The 19491-nt window shown below is 42.1% G+C and overlaps 1 protein-coding gene across 2 annotated transcripts in view; it reads left to right on the forward strand.

The window, feature by feature from the left end:
* TRABD2B (TraB domain containing 2B) overlaps positions 1-19491 on the forward strand; it is a 296467-nt gene that overhangs the window by 262547 nt on the left and 14429 nt on the right. For both annotated transcript variants that reach the window (XM_087733608.1, XM_087733609.1), the window contains one exon: positions 7561-7830. In XM_087733608.1, coding sequence (XP_087589734.1) covers positions 7561-7830 — 270 coding nt within the window. The remainder of the gene's footprint in view (positions 1-7560; positions 7831-19491) is intronic.

Consider the following 19491-nt stretch of genomic DNA (forward strand, 5'->3'; position numbering starts at 1 on the left):
GGACTAACAGAAAAAAATGTGTGGAATAAAGCTTGAAAATATTCCAGTTCAAAAAAATGCAACCCTAAAATCTTCTTTTGTGGTGTAATACCATCACTTTAGATTCGTCAGAAAGCCTGTGTATTCTTGGCAGATTTTGGCAGGTCAGGATTTCCAATCCAGAAGTAATGCTGAACTCCAACATTTGTTTCTGTCCAAAATCAGGGAGGAAAAGCAGAAATATTGAAAATTCATTGCAAAGGCAGCACTTGAAAATTTATTAGAAGACACTGAAACATTTCAGTTAACATTATGTTGCAAGTCTTTCAGTGGTACGTGGACATACAGGAGTTGTAATTTGAATGTGAAGCCCTTTCTGTCCTCTGTGAAGTAGACTTCCAGAATGAACCAGATGTCCCAGGACAGCTGCATAGCTACATGCTCCCATGTTAAACCAGGATGCTTGAGCAGAAAAGAGCCCGTCTTGACCTGTGGGATAGGTACTCTGTCCAAGGAGCTTTAAGTACAACTTCCATAAGACAGTGAGGTACCAAAGGCAGCTGTATTATCAATATTTTGCTTAAACAAAACCACCCAGGCGGAAATAGCTTAGCACTAAATTGGTATGGTGATAGTAAGATTGAAGATTTAGAGAATAGAGTCTGAGGTGAAGCTTTGTGTGCCATGAGCAGAGAAGGTTCTTATTTGCTATTAATGTGGGAGATGGAAGAAAGACTGGAGAGTCCACCCATCCTTCCTCTGTGGGCACAGCCCATCTTCTGAGGCTGGGGTGTGCAGCTTACACGGTTTACACTAAAGATGGATGAACAAAGGATTATTCAGTTCAAGAAATTGAACCAAAAAGTCAAGAAGGGGAAATAAGTTCAAGCAATCTGAAGTGTAACATTTTGAGGACATTTTTGAAGGCAGGGGTTGGGTTTTGTTGGGGTTTTTTGTCACTTTTATTTATTAGTTGGGTTTTTTCTTTTTAATTGAGATCAATTTTTAAACAAAAAAGGCCACTTCGTAGCATTTAAGTCTTTGAAAACAGAAGACTAAAAAAAACTTGAAAGCTTTGTTCAGAAAGTGCTGAAATGAAACATTTTGAGTTTTCTGAAATAATTCATATGAAAATGTGGAAATGGCACGTTACAAATGTTTCAGCTGTCCTCTCTTTTTTCAGCAAATTCAACTGCTCAAGTTGCAGAAAGCTTGCATTTCTTCTCCGATGCCCTAGATCAGCTCCACTTTTAATGAAATGGTATAGATAACAGAAGTTTTACTCACTCTTATTTTATAGTTTCTCAAACTGGGAAGGAAAACATCACCATGCATGGGAATGTCTCGACCTCACAAGCTTTTCGGTTAATTTATGCACAGATTTGAGGGTTTGCGTACATATATGTGTATACTGAGGACCAAATTCCCTTTCAAACTAAGGCCACAGTTCTTGAACAACAGTGATTCTTCCCAGAGAAATAGTCTGACATGGATTCTGAGTCCAGAGATACCATCCAAGTTTGGGGTGGACTCTAATCTAATTTAACTACTTAACCTAATTTAACTGCTCATGAGATGTAGTTGACTCTGGTGCAAAAATGAAAAAAACAACTTTGTTTCCAAATTCTGTTAAGAAATACAAATGCTTTAACTTTAGTGTACAGGCCTAAGGCAACTGCATCCTAAATGAAATAACTTCATTATAATTAAGCCAATCAGGTGAGTGAATAATCAGGAATTTCACAGGTATTCTCTTTTGCTGTCTCTTGAGCCCTAATTCATCCTCAGTAATTTACGGCACTTACCTGAAGCAGCTCAGATAAGTTAGGTATGGGGAGAATCTAATTCTGCTATCTCTTCTTTGGAGTTACTCTCTTTTGCAGTAAAAAAATGTTTTTATGTGTTTTATATATATATATATATATATATATATATATACACACACACGCTTCCATCTTGAAGGAGATTAACTCCATGGTGGTATGCACTGGTGTCACCTGGTTATGTGAGAGACCATGGTCTAAATCCATACTTCACATCACTAGTAAAGAGGCCCTATAAGCTATGCTGCGGTGAGTTAGGATTTCTGCCTGGTTTTCTGTTCTCCTTTTGTTTGCTGCTCTCCCAAGAGCTTTGAAAATCTGAGTTTCATCTAGCGTGGAAGAGAGAAAAAATGTTAAACTTCTTGTGGGACAGGACATTGTGGTGCCCATCTTGTGGATGTGCATGACTGCTCTCTCTGAGAGATGCGTAAGGAAAAAAAAAGCAAGAAGCAGATGTCTCTGTGGCCTGTGGCAAGGGGAGCAAGGATGCGTGCGAGGGACTGACGAATTCCTGCCTTGACAAAGACTCCCAAATTGGAATTTATGAGAATCCGTCCATAATAAAATGCTCTTAACTTAGTGTCTGGCTGTCATCCGGGTGCATCCCAGGAACAGTGGCATAAGGATAAAGCTGCCACATCACACATTCCTTGCTATCACCACAGCTTCTCTCTCGATGAAACAAAATCTTTCCTTGTCTGACAGTTCTGAAAATTGAAGCATGAAAACCTCAGCGATGTTGCTGTACTTGGAAGCGCGTGCAAAACATGGCACTCTTCAGAGCAAAACTTTTCCATTGCTCGCACTACAAAGACAAGATGCAAATAACAAATTGGCAAACTTGCATTTTAGAAGATTCTGCACTTATCTGAGGGAACAGAAACATTACCACAAGATTGCTGAAAAAAATAGATTGATGATCTAGTTGCGTGGAAGATGGGTATGGTCAGCAAAGGCATGTTCTCTCTCATGAGCTAAACCAAGGGCAAATTCGTGGCCCTGCTGAAGCCCAGGGGAGGCTTGATGGGACTCACCCCAAACTTTATTAGCATTACTCCGGCAGAGGCATTAGTGAGGTCTGCCCTGCCTGATGCTTCCCTCAGACAATTGTCAATGAATCGGTGGTTGGGAAGATCCCTGTTGGTGGGGATGAGATGTGGTGCAAGGTGTAGCGTTAATACCACACAGCGTCCACTGGTGGGGAAAGTTGGGCTATTCACAAGGGCCATTCAGAGCAGGAATGAAATGTGGATGCTCTGATTTGCCCTACAGAGGAGTTTATCAAGCCCGGAGATGGTCACAGCCCTCTGAGCTGCAGAAATTGGATACCTGATGTGAGGGACAGGAAGATGCTTGCCTGGGCAGGGAGAAAGGCATGGCCAGATTGCTGGGTGGCCTGGGCTTGAATGAAAGTGGGACCTGGGCAATTTTAAACCTGGGAACTATGAAAAGAAGCTATTACAGGACTTCATGATGTTAATGTCATTTTTCTGACCAGATCCACTCAATAACTCTAGCAAATCCCGATGATGAGTCAATTTTCTATTGTTAGTGCCAGCACAGAGCAACACTAGAGACCACAAGGCAGAGAGGGAAATGCTGAGACAGCCTAATTGAGCATACAGCTCAGCCTAAACTACTTGCATGTTTTGTTTTGTTCTGTTAATTCTTCAAAAGAATTGGAAAAGGATGGCAAATTTCCCCAGAAGTGAAACAAAACCACAGGGGTCTTTGTGGATTAAATGTTTCAAGAACTAGTAAGAATAAATGTTTTCCTGTTTTCACTCTGTTTTCTGTACCTTAGGACCAAGCCACGTAGGATATTTGTTGGGACTCCCAAGTTTTCTTATTTGGACTCTGTTCTTTTAGAGAACATGTTTTGCAGAACTGTGCATCCCAGGGAAGGAAATTAAGGTCAGAGACGAGAAAAACCCACCTAAGGGCCTGAAATACTTTTAGTTTCTCAAAGACCACCCTGTGTGGCTATGGTAGATTTAAAAATGGGTGGAACCTCTAAGTCTGGAGTTGTATCAAGTTATTCATGAAAAATCTCTGAGATCTTTGTGTGGACCAAGATATTTGGGTGGTACTTTCTCACTCTTTCTTCAGAAGAGGCACTGTGGCCTCACAAACTGAAAACCAGCCCTGCTTTTTCTTTGGCTTTAAAAATAACTGTATATCTTGAAAAGCTGTCTCAGCAGTCGTGAAGGAGTGGAAAAAAAAAAGTGTATTATATCCCCATGGTTTCATACAGTGCAGCTGTGCTAACAGAGTGCATTGAGACTGAGACCAAAGGAAAGGCATGAAATAGTCCATGAAATGATCAGCTGAATCTAACAGTAAAGCTTCATGCAACGGGGAGATCTATTGTCCAGGTATCCTATTGCAGATGGGAGTTTTTTGTCCTTTTTTTTTTAGGGGGGGGGGGGGGGGGGAATCCAGAATATTAATAAATTCAAGCCCTTTGTATTAATAAAATTTTTAATTAAATGAATGGGAAAGTTATCTTCTGAGAGGAAGTCTACTTTACTTTGAGTTAAAATCTTTACATATTCTTAAAATATATTTGGATTAAAGATCCATATACTGTGGGATTAAAAGTTTTTATTTTACTTCTGGTTGAATGTCTGTAGGATGATGATCAGATTTGAAAACAACCAGGTCTCTAGATTTATTAAATCAGTTTAAAAAAAAAAAAATTTTTTTTTGAAAGAAGCAAGCATGTATCAACATATAGCTTTCAACAGTCCGTGCTAGGTCTTCGGGTAATTATTAGTAGTACAGGAATAATGGAACAAGTATCGACCAAATGCAATATGCAGTTGCCACAGTGGAACTATTCCCCCTGCGTCAACTCTGAAGTACAAGTGGTTAGTTTATAACCCTCTTTAGGTTACAACATTTTAATGTTTCTTCAGTGTTTATTCATTCTCTTCCCAAAGAATGTTCTGAAATATCGAGTTTACAACCTGTGGCTCATGTGATGGTAGTGGAAACAATTAAGGTAGAAGCTTTCAAAGCCACCACTGGGATTTTGATGCCCAAACTCATTAATTTTAATAAGAAGTGAGCTGCCAGTTATCTTCAGTGGTTTCTAAAATCTCAACCCATAAAAACACCTCTCTACTGGTTCCAGTTTACTAGGAGCTCAGAGCAAGGTAAACACATGTAACAAAATAGTAGGTGTTAAAAGGTGGAAAGTATGTGTTCAGATGTCTCTAAGACCATTCAAGGAACCAAATGGCGGCATCAGCCTTGAGCTGGTAGATGTGGGCTGACGTGGGGCCTGCTCCTACCTTCAGCATCTCTGGGAGTTACTGACTGATCAGAACATGAGGCACAGTCTCAGTGGCAAGGAGAAGAAAGTCAACGGAAACAGAAATCTTGGCAACAGCTCAGTTCCAGCTGTGATGATCACATTGTCTGTCTACTTTGGGTTCTCATGTCTGCTCAATGCTCTGGCCTTCTTAGCATGCTTCTGCCCACCACAAGCGTAGTGGCCCGGGTAGTGCTCTTATCCCCAGTGTGCAGATGGACAGCTGGGTTGCAGGAAGACCTGGGTGAATTCACACCACACAGTGAAGAGCAGAGGTATCCAGCGCAGTACCAGAACGAGCTGTCTTTGGGCAGTATCAGCCAGCTTGTATTCCCATTGCTTTGGCGTAAGTGCAGCAGGCAATGAGGCTGGGGCTTTCTTGCCACCCGTTGCTGCCTGCTGTCATTGCAGTTACCCGCATGGTGTTTGTAGATGCTTGGTCTAGGTCCTTCCTACCTGCCTAACTCATCCTATCAAAGTTCACACTGTGTTATCTTCCAAGCTGCTAAATGGCTGCATTTGCATGTTGATACTTCACTGATCCACCATCGTGGTTGGATAAAAATTAAGAACTGTCTGCTGTGGCCTGAGGGACCCACCCAATGCAAACCTATGAGAGCCATGCCTTTTACATGAGTCTGGAGATGGCTTTGCTTCAGCCATGAGCCTATGTCACAGCCTAAGAAGTCTTGAAGACTTTGGAGAACACCAAGATCTCTCAAACAAAGTTGCTATACTGATAAGAACTCATCTTCAACATGAATCATGGAAGAAAGTCTTAATGGGGAAAAAATCCAGAACCAGCAGATCTCACTGTTATGTAAAACAGAGCATGGAGTGAGTACGAGTGAGTTTGGAAAGGACTCACTGAGAGTCTGAATGCTTGCAAAAAGAGAAAAAATAATGGGATTTTCTTGTGTCTTTTATTAATGAAAGCAACCTTGGAGAATTTTAGAATTAAACAAGTGTCTTTCTTTTCTGTATCTGTCATATGATCTCTGAAGAACTTCATTAATGTTGGCTATTAGTGACAAAGTTACTGTAGTTTTTGTCAGTGAGTCTCATATTAGCAACGATTAATTACCAGTAGCTATTGGAAGGACGTTTGGGTGAAACATGATGCAGTGGAAATAGAGATGACCATCTTGACTGCTGTCATAATGGACTTCAAAAAAATCAAAAAGAAAAAAAGCTGCTATTAGTAGTAGATGTGACTTTTTTGGAAGAGAACAAAATGTTCCATAAATGAAACATGTGGTTTCACTTGCAGCACATTTTGTACATTGTCACCAATGAAATTTAGGATTTTTTATTACTTTTTCATTAAAATGTCTTACTGGTTTCACTCAGGAGGCAAAACTTTTCACATGGCTTTAATTGTTTCTGTCATAAAAGTCATAGCATCCATGTAATAGAAATAGTTTTGCAGACCACAGCTTCATATTGCCTATTAATTCTCTTCCATTTTCTGTACCTACAACTCATTGGGCCATCCCAGAGACAGAAAAAGTTCCTCTCTTGCAATTAAGACCAAACAGAAACTTCTACTGAAGTTATGGGGAAAAAAATCACTTTGTGTCAGTAGTGGTTTATTAAATTTTTGTTTCAGATATCTTAGCTCACAAATGTAAGTTCACGTGGCCACATATGAAAGGAGAGAGTTTGTATTGACTTTTCTCTAAAATTAGTGAAACTCTAGAAGATGAAAACAATAAAAGGCCTTTTTCTGCAGAGTTCCAGTCAGATGCAAGAGGTGGTAGTATTTTAAACAGGAATGAAGAGCTCTGGCAGTATTGTTTCAAGGTGGCTTCGGACAGGTCATTTACCCACTGTTTTGCTTCATTTCTCCATTATACAAAAACTGCTAGAGTGCAGGTCTCACATATCTCATCCCAGCAGCCTAGCTATTAGACCATGCTTCTGTCATCAGTCTGGGCTTCCCTGTCACCAATCCTAACTCGGACGAAGAAGCATAATTATTGTTGCAGTCAAAACAATGACTTGTTTTCCACAGATGATATCCAAAGTTGAAAAAAAAAAGGGAACTACTATTATCTCATTAATTTAAGATCCACTTCTGTTAAGGTATCTGTTTTCCTCAGAGAGAGTCACAATTTTGCCATTTAACCTTCAGCCCAGCAGGGGAGGTGACATTGACCCTTACCGCAGGCTCTAAAGCCTGTAAGAAGTAATTAAAATGCCAGAAAACAGCAATAGCGTATCAACTGCCTTTTCCCACTTTTTCAGTATAGTGTTTATTTGAAAGCTTGCTAGGAAATGCCACTGCTGTCTTTAGATGCTGCCCCAGAGCAAAAACCTTTCTCCTTGCATACCTTCTTAGCAGTTAGGAGCACCCACCAAGTGGCGTAGTCCTCTGCTTTCACTTTTTCTTAGCACGATCCCTCACTTACTCATCAAATGTTTAAATGTTGTGTTTTGCAGTTCAAGGACAACAAAGACAAGCCCAGCCTTGAAAGGGTCCTCAGCAACAGCCCTGCCTGCTGTCCAGCTTTCTGAGCAGGTCCCACTGACGTCTCCTTCCTTGAAGCCCCTGCAGATGGACAACGAAGATAGCCTGTCTCCTCACCTCCTGTTGCCAGATAGCATCAGCCAGCTGGAAGAGTTTGGCAGGCAGAAGAAATGGCACAAGAAGCACCACAAACACCATCGCCAGAGGCAGTTCAATGACCTCTGGGTTCGGATAGAAGACAGGTGAGTCATAACTTTTATGGTCCCTATCCTCTTCCTGCTGGCTCCTAACAAGCTGCTCTTTACAGATCCCAGCTCTTGTTGATTAGACCATAAGGAAGCTTGGAGAAAGGCTAAATGGGAGAGACAGGGAGCAAGGTGATGTTTTTGGAGCCTAAAGAATAACTAGGAGGAAGGCTCATAGGGATGTTTTATCTAAAAGTAAAGAGAAAAAAAGCTAATGCTTAGAGTATCTAAAATATACAGAAACAAAGACTTGTCAGAGTAAAAACAGGAAAAAAATTACAATGGAAAATATTCTGTGTTTGCCCTCTTTCTTCCAATAATTATTTTCCAATCTTTACTGTCAGTTTTCAGCCCAAAGACTCACCCATTTTCCAACCATGCAGAATATTCCTGGGAATTTTTAAGGTTCTGACATATCTGACTTTCAGTCTTCTTAACTGTGCTCTGGGGCTGAAATGTTTTAACATCTCAGACTGCATTGAAAACAGCAAACTGAGGCAAAATGAACTACTTAACTAAGGCCTCCATGTGAAGAGAATGGAGGTAGGCACATTTCCATGGCCATTCTAATCTTGGTCCGAGGTTAAAAACTCACAGTGTTTGAATAAGAGCCTTCATGTTTGACCTGGGCTTCTCGATGTGTGCTTTTAGGATTCCTGGGCAATTTATTCTCCCACCTCTAATACTGGGAAAGCTCTTAGTGCCTTTATCCAGGCCAAGTCATGGGCAGATAAAAGAGCCACAATGTTTATAGATCTCCTAACATGTAAAAGGAATGAAATAATCTGTTGGGAACTGGCTGCTCGCCTATACATGTAATGATTGTCTTTGAGCATTACTCATATTCCCATTTTCATAGCACCTAAATTCCTTGCAAGCAAAATGAGTCAGAGTCTCTCAGAGGCTTCTCCCTTTGCTAAGGAAAAAACTCAACATATTTGTGTTATGGGAGTCTTTTTTTTTTTTTCCATTCTTTTTAATGGAGCAGTTGCCTCATTTTTTTTGTAGTTTATTGTGTTCTCAGGGTGAGTGATGTAAGGGTCGTTATTAAGGTGGTACATATTAATCTTAATGTAGTAAGGCTATTTCTGAGCTTAATGCCAGCTTTGGTAAGAAGGATTCATGTGTTTTGTTCTCAAAGTGTGTTCAGTGGTTGGATCCTCTCCACAGAGGATGTTTTAAGCATGAACTGAGAGGCATTTGTTTCAACATAGTTGATTGCCCCAAGGACAAGGGACTTTTCTTTCTTCTGCTTGGGGCCCACTAAGTCATGGTGTCCGATGATGTCCCAGCATTTCACAAGGGTGTCTGGTCCGGCTCACCATATGTGTCATACAAGTGAAGTGCTTAAATAGATCTGGTGGGAGCCTGATAGTTAGGCACAATCCTCCTGCCCCTATCCTATCTATCCAGAAAGGATATGGATATTGGGCCTGATATGGCTGTGGAAATGTGTAGCTGGGAACTTAAAGCAGTGGTGCTTGCATAGCTTTGGTGGACTTTTGTGCCTTTTGCTGTTTTTATTTCAGTAAGAACTGTTCCTAGGAAAAGTATTTAAAAGGGTAGTTCCCCAGGTTAAAGTTAAATTATTCATTCTGTGCTCCTGTGAGATTTCATCTGAATCAAAACCTTTTATCCCTGTACTTCTATTTCATAAGGATGGAGATTGGGATAAGAAAACATAAGTTTCCGCTCCCACCACGCTGGTGATGAACCAGACGCTGTGTGTCGCCTGCCTTGCTGAAAGATCCCAGGGAGATATTAGTGGGAGATCACAGCCCTAGAAATGAGGAAAGGATGGAAGAAGGGAAGTCTGCCTTAGTGCTTTCAGATGGTTTTAGTGCTTCTGCAGTTCTGGAGTAACTTCTGGTGTTTTCCTGGAAACAAAACAAAACAAAAAATACAAACTGTTCAGCTAAATCAGAGACTCACAACCAGCTCTGGTTTCTCCATAAATTGGATGGGGTCTCAACTTTCATAAACCAGCTGCTGCATATTGTGCTTTTGGCAGTTGGGTTTCATCAGCATTAATTGCAAGCTGGACCTTGCACAAGGCAATAAACAGTGAGTTCTCTCTAACTGGCTCCTTTCTGATTGGCAAGAAAAGAGCAGAAATGTGTGCCTGTCACCAGACTGAAGCGTGATCATTCTTGGGATGAAACAGCTAGGATGGCTAATAATATGGGCAATGGAGTGTTACCTTTGCAGGAGAGAAGCATGTGAACTTATATTGTGTTGCCTCAATAATGTTCACCAGCACTCAACAGTGAGACTGTTAGACTCATTTTTGGAGGATAATCAGTGTACTAGAGCTTCACACTCTGGCCTGTCCCATAGATCCATTGTGAATTTGCATATACTTAAATTGGAGCCCCCCATGTTCTATATTTACTGAGGTCTCTACATATAGTATTACCTTGAGCTATGGCCCCATATTTCCAAATGCTGGTTCTTCCAGTTTGAGTTTCCTAACTCACCTGTTGTCACCTGAAACTTGACTTGTTTACCTTTGAGACAACGTAGAGGGATTTAGGTCATTGTTATGGCTTTTGGGTGAAAGCTGCATTGTTTCCATGTGAGGTCTCCAGAATTCAGCTGTTGGAGCTGCCTTTCAACCTAAAAAGTCAAAGAGAAATATACAGGTGGAGGACAAATCCAGGCAAATTTAAACCAGATTATTGATTGTTGTATGAACCTCATTGAACTGTGAAATTACTGTGGTTCATACAGCTCTTTTCCAAAGCTTTATTGACTGTGGCTTAGAGGACTTTATGAGCCATGAATTGCAGGGCTTTTATGGACTACGCATTTCTAGGCTATCTCATACACTTCCATGGAAATCTTGGGTTGTTTTTTTAAGCTACCAACACAGAAACAAAGGAAATGAACACAGGAGAACAATCTTAAAGGAACATCAAAGGTCTGACTCCAAGCTATAAAAGCCAGAAAATCCATAATTAATGGTTCCACTAAGACTTCAGCTCACACAGTCATTCGGGTCTGATCTGAGGTTACAGCTACAATCTGAAATGGCCTCATGAAAAATGAGTCATCATTTAATGTCTCACATCATTATTAGTACTTACTTTCAGTTATACCTTGGAGATTGTCCTTTCCTTTTTGTTCTGTCTTAACAGCTGAGGCATTTGAGTTGGCACCCGTGAGTGGATGGTGTTTAGATTTGTATGCTGGAGGGTTAGTACTGTATGCTGTAGAGGATGAGAAAGCTTCTGCTCTGTCTTCTCCCCGTCTTTGACAGAGCTAAGATTTGCTGATCTCCTGGGTAATCAGCTACACTGAAGGCTATTAAAAAATAAAAAATGCTGATGAAATGTGTGGTTTCCTCTGCCTTCTGCCTCCTTCCCCCAAAACCTAAACAAAATGAAAAAGTCTTGCCTGGCTGCAGTTTGTTGAAATTCTTTGTCAAGAATCAAAATTAAATGGAGATTTTACGTAGCAGGATTTTTTCTATAACTACTTGATTTTGCAGGAATGTGCAGATCTGAAGTCTGTCTTTGAGAGGAATTTAACTTAGACAAAACTTAAACCTCCGCTATCTCCCATAGCCAGAAGCCAGCTGGGGCAGCAGGGAGGGGAGGCAAAACCCTTGGGTGGAAGGCTGCAGTTTGGCATACAGAGTGTGTTGTTTTTCCTGTTGGTACTGTGTTAGCTAAGCTTCCCCTTCTAATATAAATAATTAATTACAGATCATTTACTGGCTTTTCATGATGAGCTGCTCAGTTATTTGAAAGAGTAGAGAAATGTCTGTGACGTTTCAGAGTAGTCAGTGAGGGCCAGATCAGGATGACACCTCTGTTCTAGCGGGCAAACAGTTTAAGGCTACAAACAAAACCAGCCCAAGAGACCAGAGAACCTCTCCCAGCTCAGGGCAGGAGGGGGAGTGTTATAGCTCCTGGGGCCCTAAGGCAGGGTGGGAGGAAAGCTCCTGGGAAAAGGGAGGGAGGGGAGTTAGTGACTGGGAGGGTGTTTCAGGAGGTGTGAGGTTTGGAAGGAGCGATGGCAGCTGGGGGATGTGAAAGAGTGGTGGGAAGAAAGAATTAGAGAGGATGTAATGGGCAGATTCAGAGGTTCATTCCCACTGCCAAGGAAGAGATCTGGGTGAAGGTGCTGTTTGGAAAGACACTGAGGACACACAGATGCTTCACTTGCTCAGGAAAGAAATTGGAGGAAAAGAATTGTTATCAGAAGAGAAAAAAAGAAATTCTCGTCCCAGATGTAAGCTCAGCCCCGCAAAACCTTCCATTAGTGGGAAATGAAATTAATTCCCCTTGTAATTGGAAATGGCATTTCTCTGATAGCCCGGTGCTGACTATTCAACCCCAGATGAATGCAATAACATCACTAATACCAATTTCTTTTGGAAGCAACAGTCATTTTAGGCCAAAAAAAAAAAAAGTTATACCAGTGATGGATGAAGGGAGACAATGTGTAATAAACTGCACTAAGTGTGCCTGTATAGAGTGAACCTTATCAGTTTGGATGGAATTTAAGCACTTAGCCTGTTATCCTTTCTTTCAAGACAATGCAGTGATGGAAAACAGAGCTCTTGTCAACTCAGACAAACTTTTAATTTCACTTAACTGCATCTGAAAAGTAAATTTCGGTAAATGAATCCAAATTGCTTCCTTTTCACAACACACGGTGCTGAAACACAGTACTTAACTTCATTAAAGAAAAGACTGCTTTTCTTTAGAGGAGACCTAGACACTTTTGAAGTCTAACAGGTAAATTGTGGTCAGATGATTTCCCTCCATATGGTAGCTCTGAGGTTGAAATTTCCATCACTGGGGCCTTGTTTGTTTAAATTACTCTATCCGCCTCCCTGGTAAGGATACTGCTCGGAGAGTGCATGCCTACTGATGCTCATGGGGAGGGGGGGATCACTCCCTCCGCCATGCAGCCAAGTAAGCAGTTGCCACCATTGCATTTATTTGCCCTGTGTTCAACCCATGCTGAGGATGCAGCTTCAGGACCTTTCTAACTTACAGTGAACCTGTCTCCCAAAGGGACTGCTCCAGCAGCCAGGAACAGCGGGAGCATAGGGGTGTTGGAGTCCCACCTTCTGTCCCTTGTCACACCTCATTGCTGTTCGGGGCTTAACTGTGTTGTGTGGCCCCTTGGCTTTCCTCCAGCACTTCTGTCTACCATTTCCTTCACTCTTCTCCTGGCAGAATTTCCTTCTCGGGAAACTTTCATGATCACAGTCCCTATCAGTGACTGCCTCCAGTCTCCAGGGCATGGCATACAAATATCTACTCATCTCATGGTTTGACAGCTTGGGTACAAGACCCTTCTGTCATGCTGAGTGGTCACAAAGCACCTCCTGGACAAATGCTCCCTCCTGGTTCCTTGGTGGAAGCTGAACCTTTATATCTTGAACTGGCCTAAAATCTGCTCTTAGTTTGCCCAGTTATTTATGAACTCCGGTGGAGTGGCCAGAAGAAGACAATTTGGGCCATGAAGCAATGCGTCAGTTGGTCCTTCTCTCTCCCCGCGTTGCATGCCTCTCTCAAACATGCAGTCTTACTTCTGTGAAGGCGTCCTCAGCTCCTCCTGAGCATAGAGCAAAGCGTGGGGAATACTGCATTTTCCCATTCTTAGTTTCTTACTGTTTCCATTTGATCCCCCTTTAAGATTAGCAGATGGCTTGATGCACCCTTTAAACAAGCACTGACGTTGGCAATTCTTCCATCATGCCCTTTGCACAGCTCCAAGTAGGCAAGCCCTCCAGTGGAAGTAAAATAGCAGCACGGTATAACTCAGTGGAGTATAAATAATAGGTAAATCTCCTGACTGTAACATACGATACGGTGATGACATATCCTCCCTCCCTAGATGGTTTTTATTGAAGCTTCTTGGATTATCAGGTTGGTCAGAGTGCACAGAACATATTAATTAAAGCTGTGAAACCTGGGCTCAGCACACAACTCTCTCGTGCATTGCAGTAACGGATGGGAAATCCTGACGTTCCAGTCCAAAACTCTAGCATCTCCATGCTAATAGACCCTCCCTGTCAGCTGGCCATGAGTGATAACTTCTTTCCCCTTGTAAAGTCAAAGAGTTAATTTTTTATCCTCCAGATGGGGCTGAAAAGATGTGCAGCCACACTTTCACCTGCTAGACACATGAAAAGATCTGTATGTTTTACTTTGTCCTGTTGTTGTTCTCTACAATGTGCTGCCACTGTGTGATGAAACAAACACAGATGAACTTAAAAAAAAATAAGCAAAAGCTCTGCATATTTGCTTTCACTATTGCTTAAGTATCTCACTGCCAGTATGAACAATTAATATGAAGCAGTATGCAAACCCTATTTTAATAAAAGCTATAAATACCTGAAAATAAAATCATTAGAGATAAAGAACATGTAAGTCTCTTGGAAATAGAGACATAATTTGTATATAGATTTCAATTTTATTTCATGAAACTAAATTCTTTATTGGTAATGCATTAGGTATTTTATTTTTGTGAAATTTAAATCCATCATGAATATTAAATCCATATTTTTGAAGGTGAGCAAGTAACAAAATTGGAGCACACAAAAGCTAGGATTTTTGAACAGTGAGGTATTTTTCAGCACTGGATATCCAAGAGCACTTTCCGCTCCTTCCTCTTCAATGCCAATTAAGATTGACAATACAATGCAAGATGTTTTATGGAACCTATTAAGAGATTTCTTTTCCTTTCTTGTTTTCTACTTTTCAGTTGGGATGTGTTGAGTAAAGATGGTATTATATATTATGGTCTATATTATATTTATATCTGCCCCAGTTAGGTGTATTTCTGACTTGGACTGAACATAGCCCTACCATTGCTAGCTTTGTTAAGGCACCTAAGATCTGTCTGATGCAGCACAAACAAAATGTTTGCTTAAGATTCAATTTCAAGAAGGCGCAGCTGCTGAGTTATGATTATCTCTTCCTCCGTGATGCACATCCCCACTTGTTCCACTGTTTCTCAACCAGCGCAGTCTCATTTCCTCACCCAGTGCCAGGACTCCTCTTGATTTTGGACAACCTATTAACTTTTCAGTTCCATGGTTCTCCATTTTCTGCTTAAATTTTCTCTTTCTCCAATACTCTTTCTACCTGTCCTTTTTAACTCTGGCTGCATGCGCTTGGCATGGGCCCTGGAGCAAGGAGTAGGAAGGGACCCCTCCAGCATCTCCACCTTCATCCACAGACCCCTGCACTCATTTCCACCTCTCTGAGCTCACCTTGCAGGAGGCTGTGATCCTATAAACACTGCACTTCACTTTGTAGTCACTCCATGCCAATGAAAGTGTGGGCTTTTGGAGCCTACAGCCTTCAGCAGAACCTCTTTGAGATGGGGGCATGTCTCACTTGTAGCTAGCATGTCTTTGTCATCTAGCATCACTGCAGACTGCAGTAGGTAGGAGGCATAGCTAGGCATCCTCCTCCTTCATTTTTTAACCAGGAGGTAGATCTCCTCCATGTTATTTCATCTTGTTTGCTTTTCCTACCATTTTCACACAGATATATATGTGGCCAAGAACACTGCAGACTGGACAAGATAGTCAGCATTGGCTCCATTTATTCTTTGCCAAATTCATGGACATTGTAAAGCAGTCCAGGCTCTTTCTGCTAATGCTCTTCCTTCTATTGACAAGTTATTGCCCTCGTGGGCAGTCTCTGTGATGGTGGCCAATGCCAGCAGTGTTGGAGGCCTGTTGGGGGCAAACTGTGGTCTAGACATCTACAATAATAAGTCGATAGCAAAACCTTTATGCTTATGCATTGGATCAATTTTTTATTTCTCGGGCATCAGGAACACACACTTGGCATTAAGCTGGAGAAAAGATGCCTGTGGGTATAAATGTAGAAGCAAGTTTGTTTTACCTACAGCTTGTTTTACTGTTAATATTAAGCTACCACGGTTGAATAGGTTAGACTCTATTTTGAGATTCCCATCCACAACTACTCAGTCATAAAAATAAGGTCTCAGGACTGGACCTATAGTACAAAGTGTCTCCTGTGGAGCAAGGCAAAAAAGGAGGGTGCTTATTCCACCGAAAGAGTTAACACTAAGTGAGTTTGACTGTCTTCTGTGTTAATGCAAGGCTTTTTCTCCAGCTATTTTTAGTCTGTACCAGCAGTGCGTCCCACTGTGGTCTGGTATGCAAGAGCTTTGCTGTGAGGTTTGCAAACACTTGTATTTCTGTGTTGTGAGAACAGAGCGTGTGTGTTACTGGAGCGTGTGTTCCTTCGGCGACTGAAAGGAAGAGCAGACCGCGCATGTGATCCATGCACATGTTTATTGTTGCCTGTGAATAACCATGTACAGCAAATGGGCTCTGGAAGAAAGCTTGTTAGCAGATGTCATCATGGCCCTTCCAATTTATAAATATGAGCCTTGACATTTATATTTTCCATATCCAGGGCTTTCACTAGCCAGATGTTCTGAGGATTGGCTCCTTGGAGCCTTTAACTATGACTCCTCATGGCATATTGTCTATCGCACACAAAAAAAGAAATAAAACCATACTTCTGGCTCCTATCAAACAGATAAGAAAGGAAAATGCACTGAGTACTCTCAGGTAAAGGGAATTCCTCTAAATGTGAAATGCACTGTAACACAGCTCTACAAAACTCTTTACATTCACTCAGCTGAAAAATAAGTTGTCTGGTTTAACAGGCAGAGAAAATTCAATACACAGTAGCGCTTTTACCCTGCTGTTTGGGGTGGGTGAAGGGTGTGTTTTGTGTTAAACTTGCAAGGCTGACTGCCGTTGCAGACACTGTGAGAAGTGCTGAGTGGGCTCGTGCCCAGGGTGAGCTGGATTTCTTAAACACTGAAGTGGGTAGTAGAGCACCTGTGCTCCCCAAATTGCAATTCTTGATACAGAGGTTTTTCCTTTAGCAAGTGTTTTGTTTTCCCTGTCGAGTGGGGTGGTGGCCAGCTCCACATTCAGACTCCTAACTTACAGCACTACTCGGCTGACAAAATGTGGCTGTTTCCATCTTCTTTAGAGTGAACTGAATTGCTCCCTAGACTGGTACAGCCAGCACTGACCCTGCAGGGAGGTTGGACACCTGCACACATGAGGTTTGGAGCTGTTGGGGTCAGGAGCAAGACGTTTCCCCGCTGCTCAGGCTATGGAAGCAGCAGAGACCCATCCATGCCATGGCTGCTCCTTGCACTGCACCCATCAGGGAGAAAAGTTAATAGTTATCTCAAAAGCTGGGTTTGGGTTGAAGAGAGGCCCTCTGAAAGGACACTGCTTGCTGTGTTAATGGCTCTCTGCCTCTGTGCCCCAGGGATATGCAGATGCATTGAAGAGATCGCTTACCATCCAAAAGCCAGAACATATATTCTCAAACACTGCAACCCTAAGTTGGACATATTATATATTTGAGTGGTCTTCGTATCTAGCAGTATCTATGCCCCAAAAGACTGCAAATCTGCTGTTTCTCAAGGTAAAGCTCTAGACTTAGCACAGCTACATAAAATCCATAAAATGTAAAAAACTTCATCTTCCAGTGAAGGGACTTGAGTTACCGTAAAGAAAAAGAAATGTCTTTAAAATTCAGTGGAAATGCAAACACACAACACTGTCGATGCTAGCCCAAAGGAAAAGGGTAAGGGATATGGGATTTATTTCTGGTTCTGCTATTCCCCTCCTGACTAGTGAGTTTCATGCCCTGTGAAATTAAGTGAAGAAAAGTATGACAAGGAGGAAGATGACATTACTGTTGTGGTGGGCAGTTGGTTTATAAGAGGGGTTTAACCACAGTTATATTGTGGGTAGTGGGTTTATCTAAGAAAACAGATTCATTGTAGAGTGAAATGGGAGGAAATTTGATTCCCTGACGCTTCTGGCAGCATGAGCTGTGCTGCATGCTGAAAACCCGGCAGGACCCCAAAGGGCAGCTGTGGTCCAAGTCCAGTTACTCACTAGGATGAAGGAGAAGTAGGATTTATTTAGATTCGTATGGTTTTAATGCTATAAAAGCTGGGTTCCTGCAATTATGAAAATGCCAGGCCAAATTCCAATTTCATTCACATCTCCTCTTTACAATTCCTGAATAACTTAACTGAACAAAGTAAGCATTATACCTGGGGCCTGAGCCCACAACGCTGGAAGGTGAGGGAGCCAAGCCTATTGCCCGTGAGCTGCTGGGTGTCAGGGATGCCTCACGTAGCAGTACCGTGGAGAGACGTGGTGTGGACCATGCTCACAAAAGCTTGGTTCTGCAGAGACACTTCAGGGTCCAGGTTATGACACCCAGCAGGGAAAGCTTTTGCAGCCTTTCCAGCCCTGCAGGCCAACAAGCAGCTTTTTGTGAGCCACTGATGGCATCTCCAGGCTTTCAGAGGGTTTGGAAGTGCTTGGGGAGAAGGAGTTTATGCTGTGGCTGGTATCACCGTAGTTGCTTTGCAAGCAGCAGGAGGAACTCAAACCTTGTGGGCAATGCAGCAATTTAATGTCCTTGGTATTTCTGCCTGGTAGGTATGCCCTATGAACCTTTTTTATTTTGAGACTGAGTCTGTTGGAAAGAAAAAGAAGCCAATGCTTTTGTTCAGTGGAACAAGCTTGAATTCAATACTGCTCTGTGCTGGTTTTGGCTGGGATAGAGTTAATTTTCTTTATAGTAGCTAGTATGGGGTTATGTTTTGGATTTGTGCTGAAAACAGTGTTGATAATACAGAGATGCTTTCATTATTGCTGAGCAGTGCATGCACAGAGTCAAGGCCTTTTCTGCTTCTCACACCACCCCACCAGCGAGGAGGCTGGGGGCGCAGAAGAAGTTGACAGGGGACCCAGCTGGGACAGCTGACCCCAACTGACCAAAGGGGTATTCCATGCTGTATGATGTCATGCTCAGCATATAAAGCTGGGGAAAGAAGAAGGAAGGGGGGCGGGGCATTCGGAGTGATGGCGTTTGTCTTCCCAAGTAATGGTTACATGTGATGGAGCCCTGCTTTCCTGGGGATGGCTGAACACCTGCCTGCCGATGGGAAGTAGTGAATTAGTTCCTTGTTTTGCTTTGCTTGGGGGCGGGGGGGGGGGGGGGGGGCTTTTGCTTTACCTATTAAACTGTCTTTATCTCAACCCATGAGTTTTCTCACTTTTACTCTTCTGATTCTCTCCCCCATCCCACCCAGGGGGAGTGAGCAAGCGGCTGTGTGAGGCTTAGTTGCTGGTTGGGGTTAAACCACGACATGCTCCAAATAACAGGTTCAAAGATCTGACCCAACCTTAATTATTCTTACGAAGAGAGACTCTGGAAAAATATAAGCAGTGCGCAGGAAAGTAAGCCCAGTGAATTAGAGAGAAAAATGTGATACAGACTAAGCGGAGAGAAAAACTGTTATGCGGAGATGGAAAAAGAAGAGGGAGAAGGAAAAAGAAAATCAAAATCAAATGGAAAAATGCAGTATATTGGACATCCATTCAAGCCAGTTTATATTTTGGTTGTTAGTTCTGTTCCTTAATACATTGCACAGGCATCTTCTTAGCTGAAATAATTGTGTGTCTTAGAGAACAGTCTTGGAGAAAATACTTAATTTGACAGGATCTTTTAGGTATTTCCCCGCTACTGCCTCTTCTAAATCACTTTAAAATCTGGAGGGGAAAGTCGATATCTTTTACAGTGTTTAACAAGAAAGTGACAG

Source organism: Nipponia nippon, unplaced genomic scaffold (assembly GCF_047370975.1).
Source record: "Nipponia nippon isolate SJK-2023a ecotype South Korea unplaced genomic scaffold, ASM4737097v1 scaffold_5, whole genome shotgun sequence".
Classification (NCBI taxonomy): Eukaryota; Metazoa; Chordata; class Aves; order Pelecaniformes; family Threskiornithidae; genus Nipponia; species Nipponia nippon.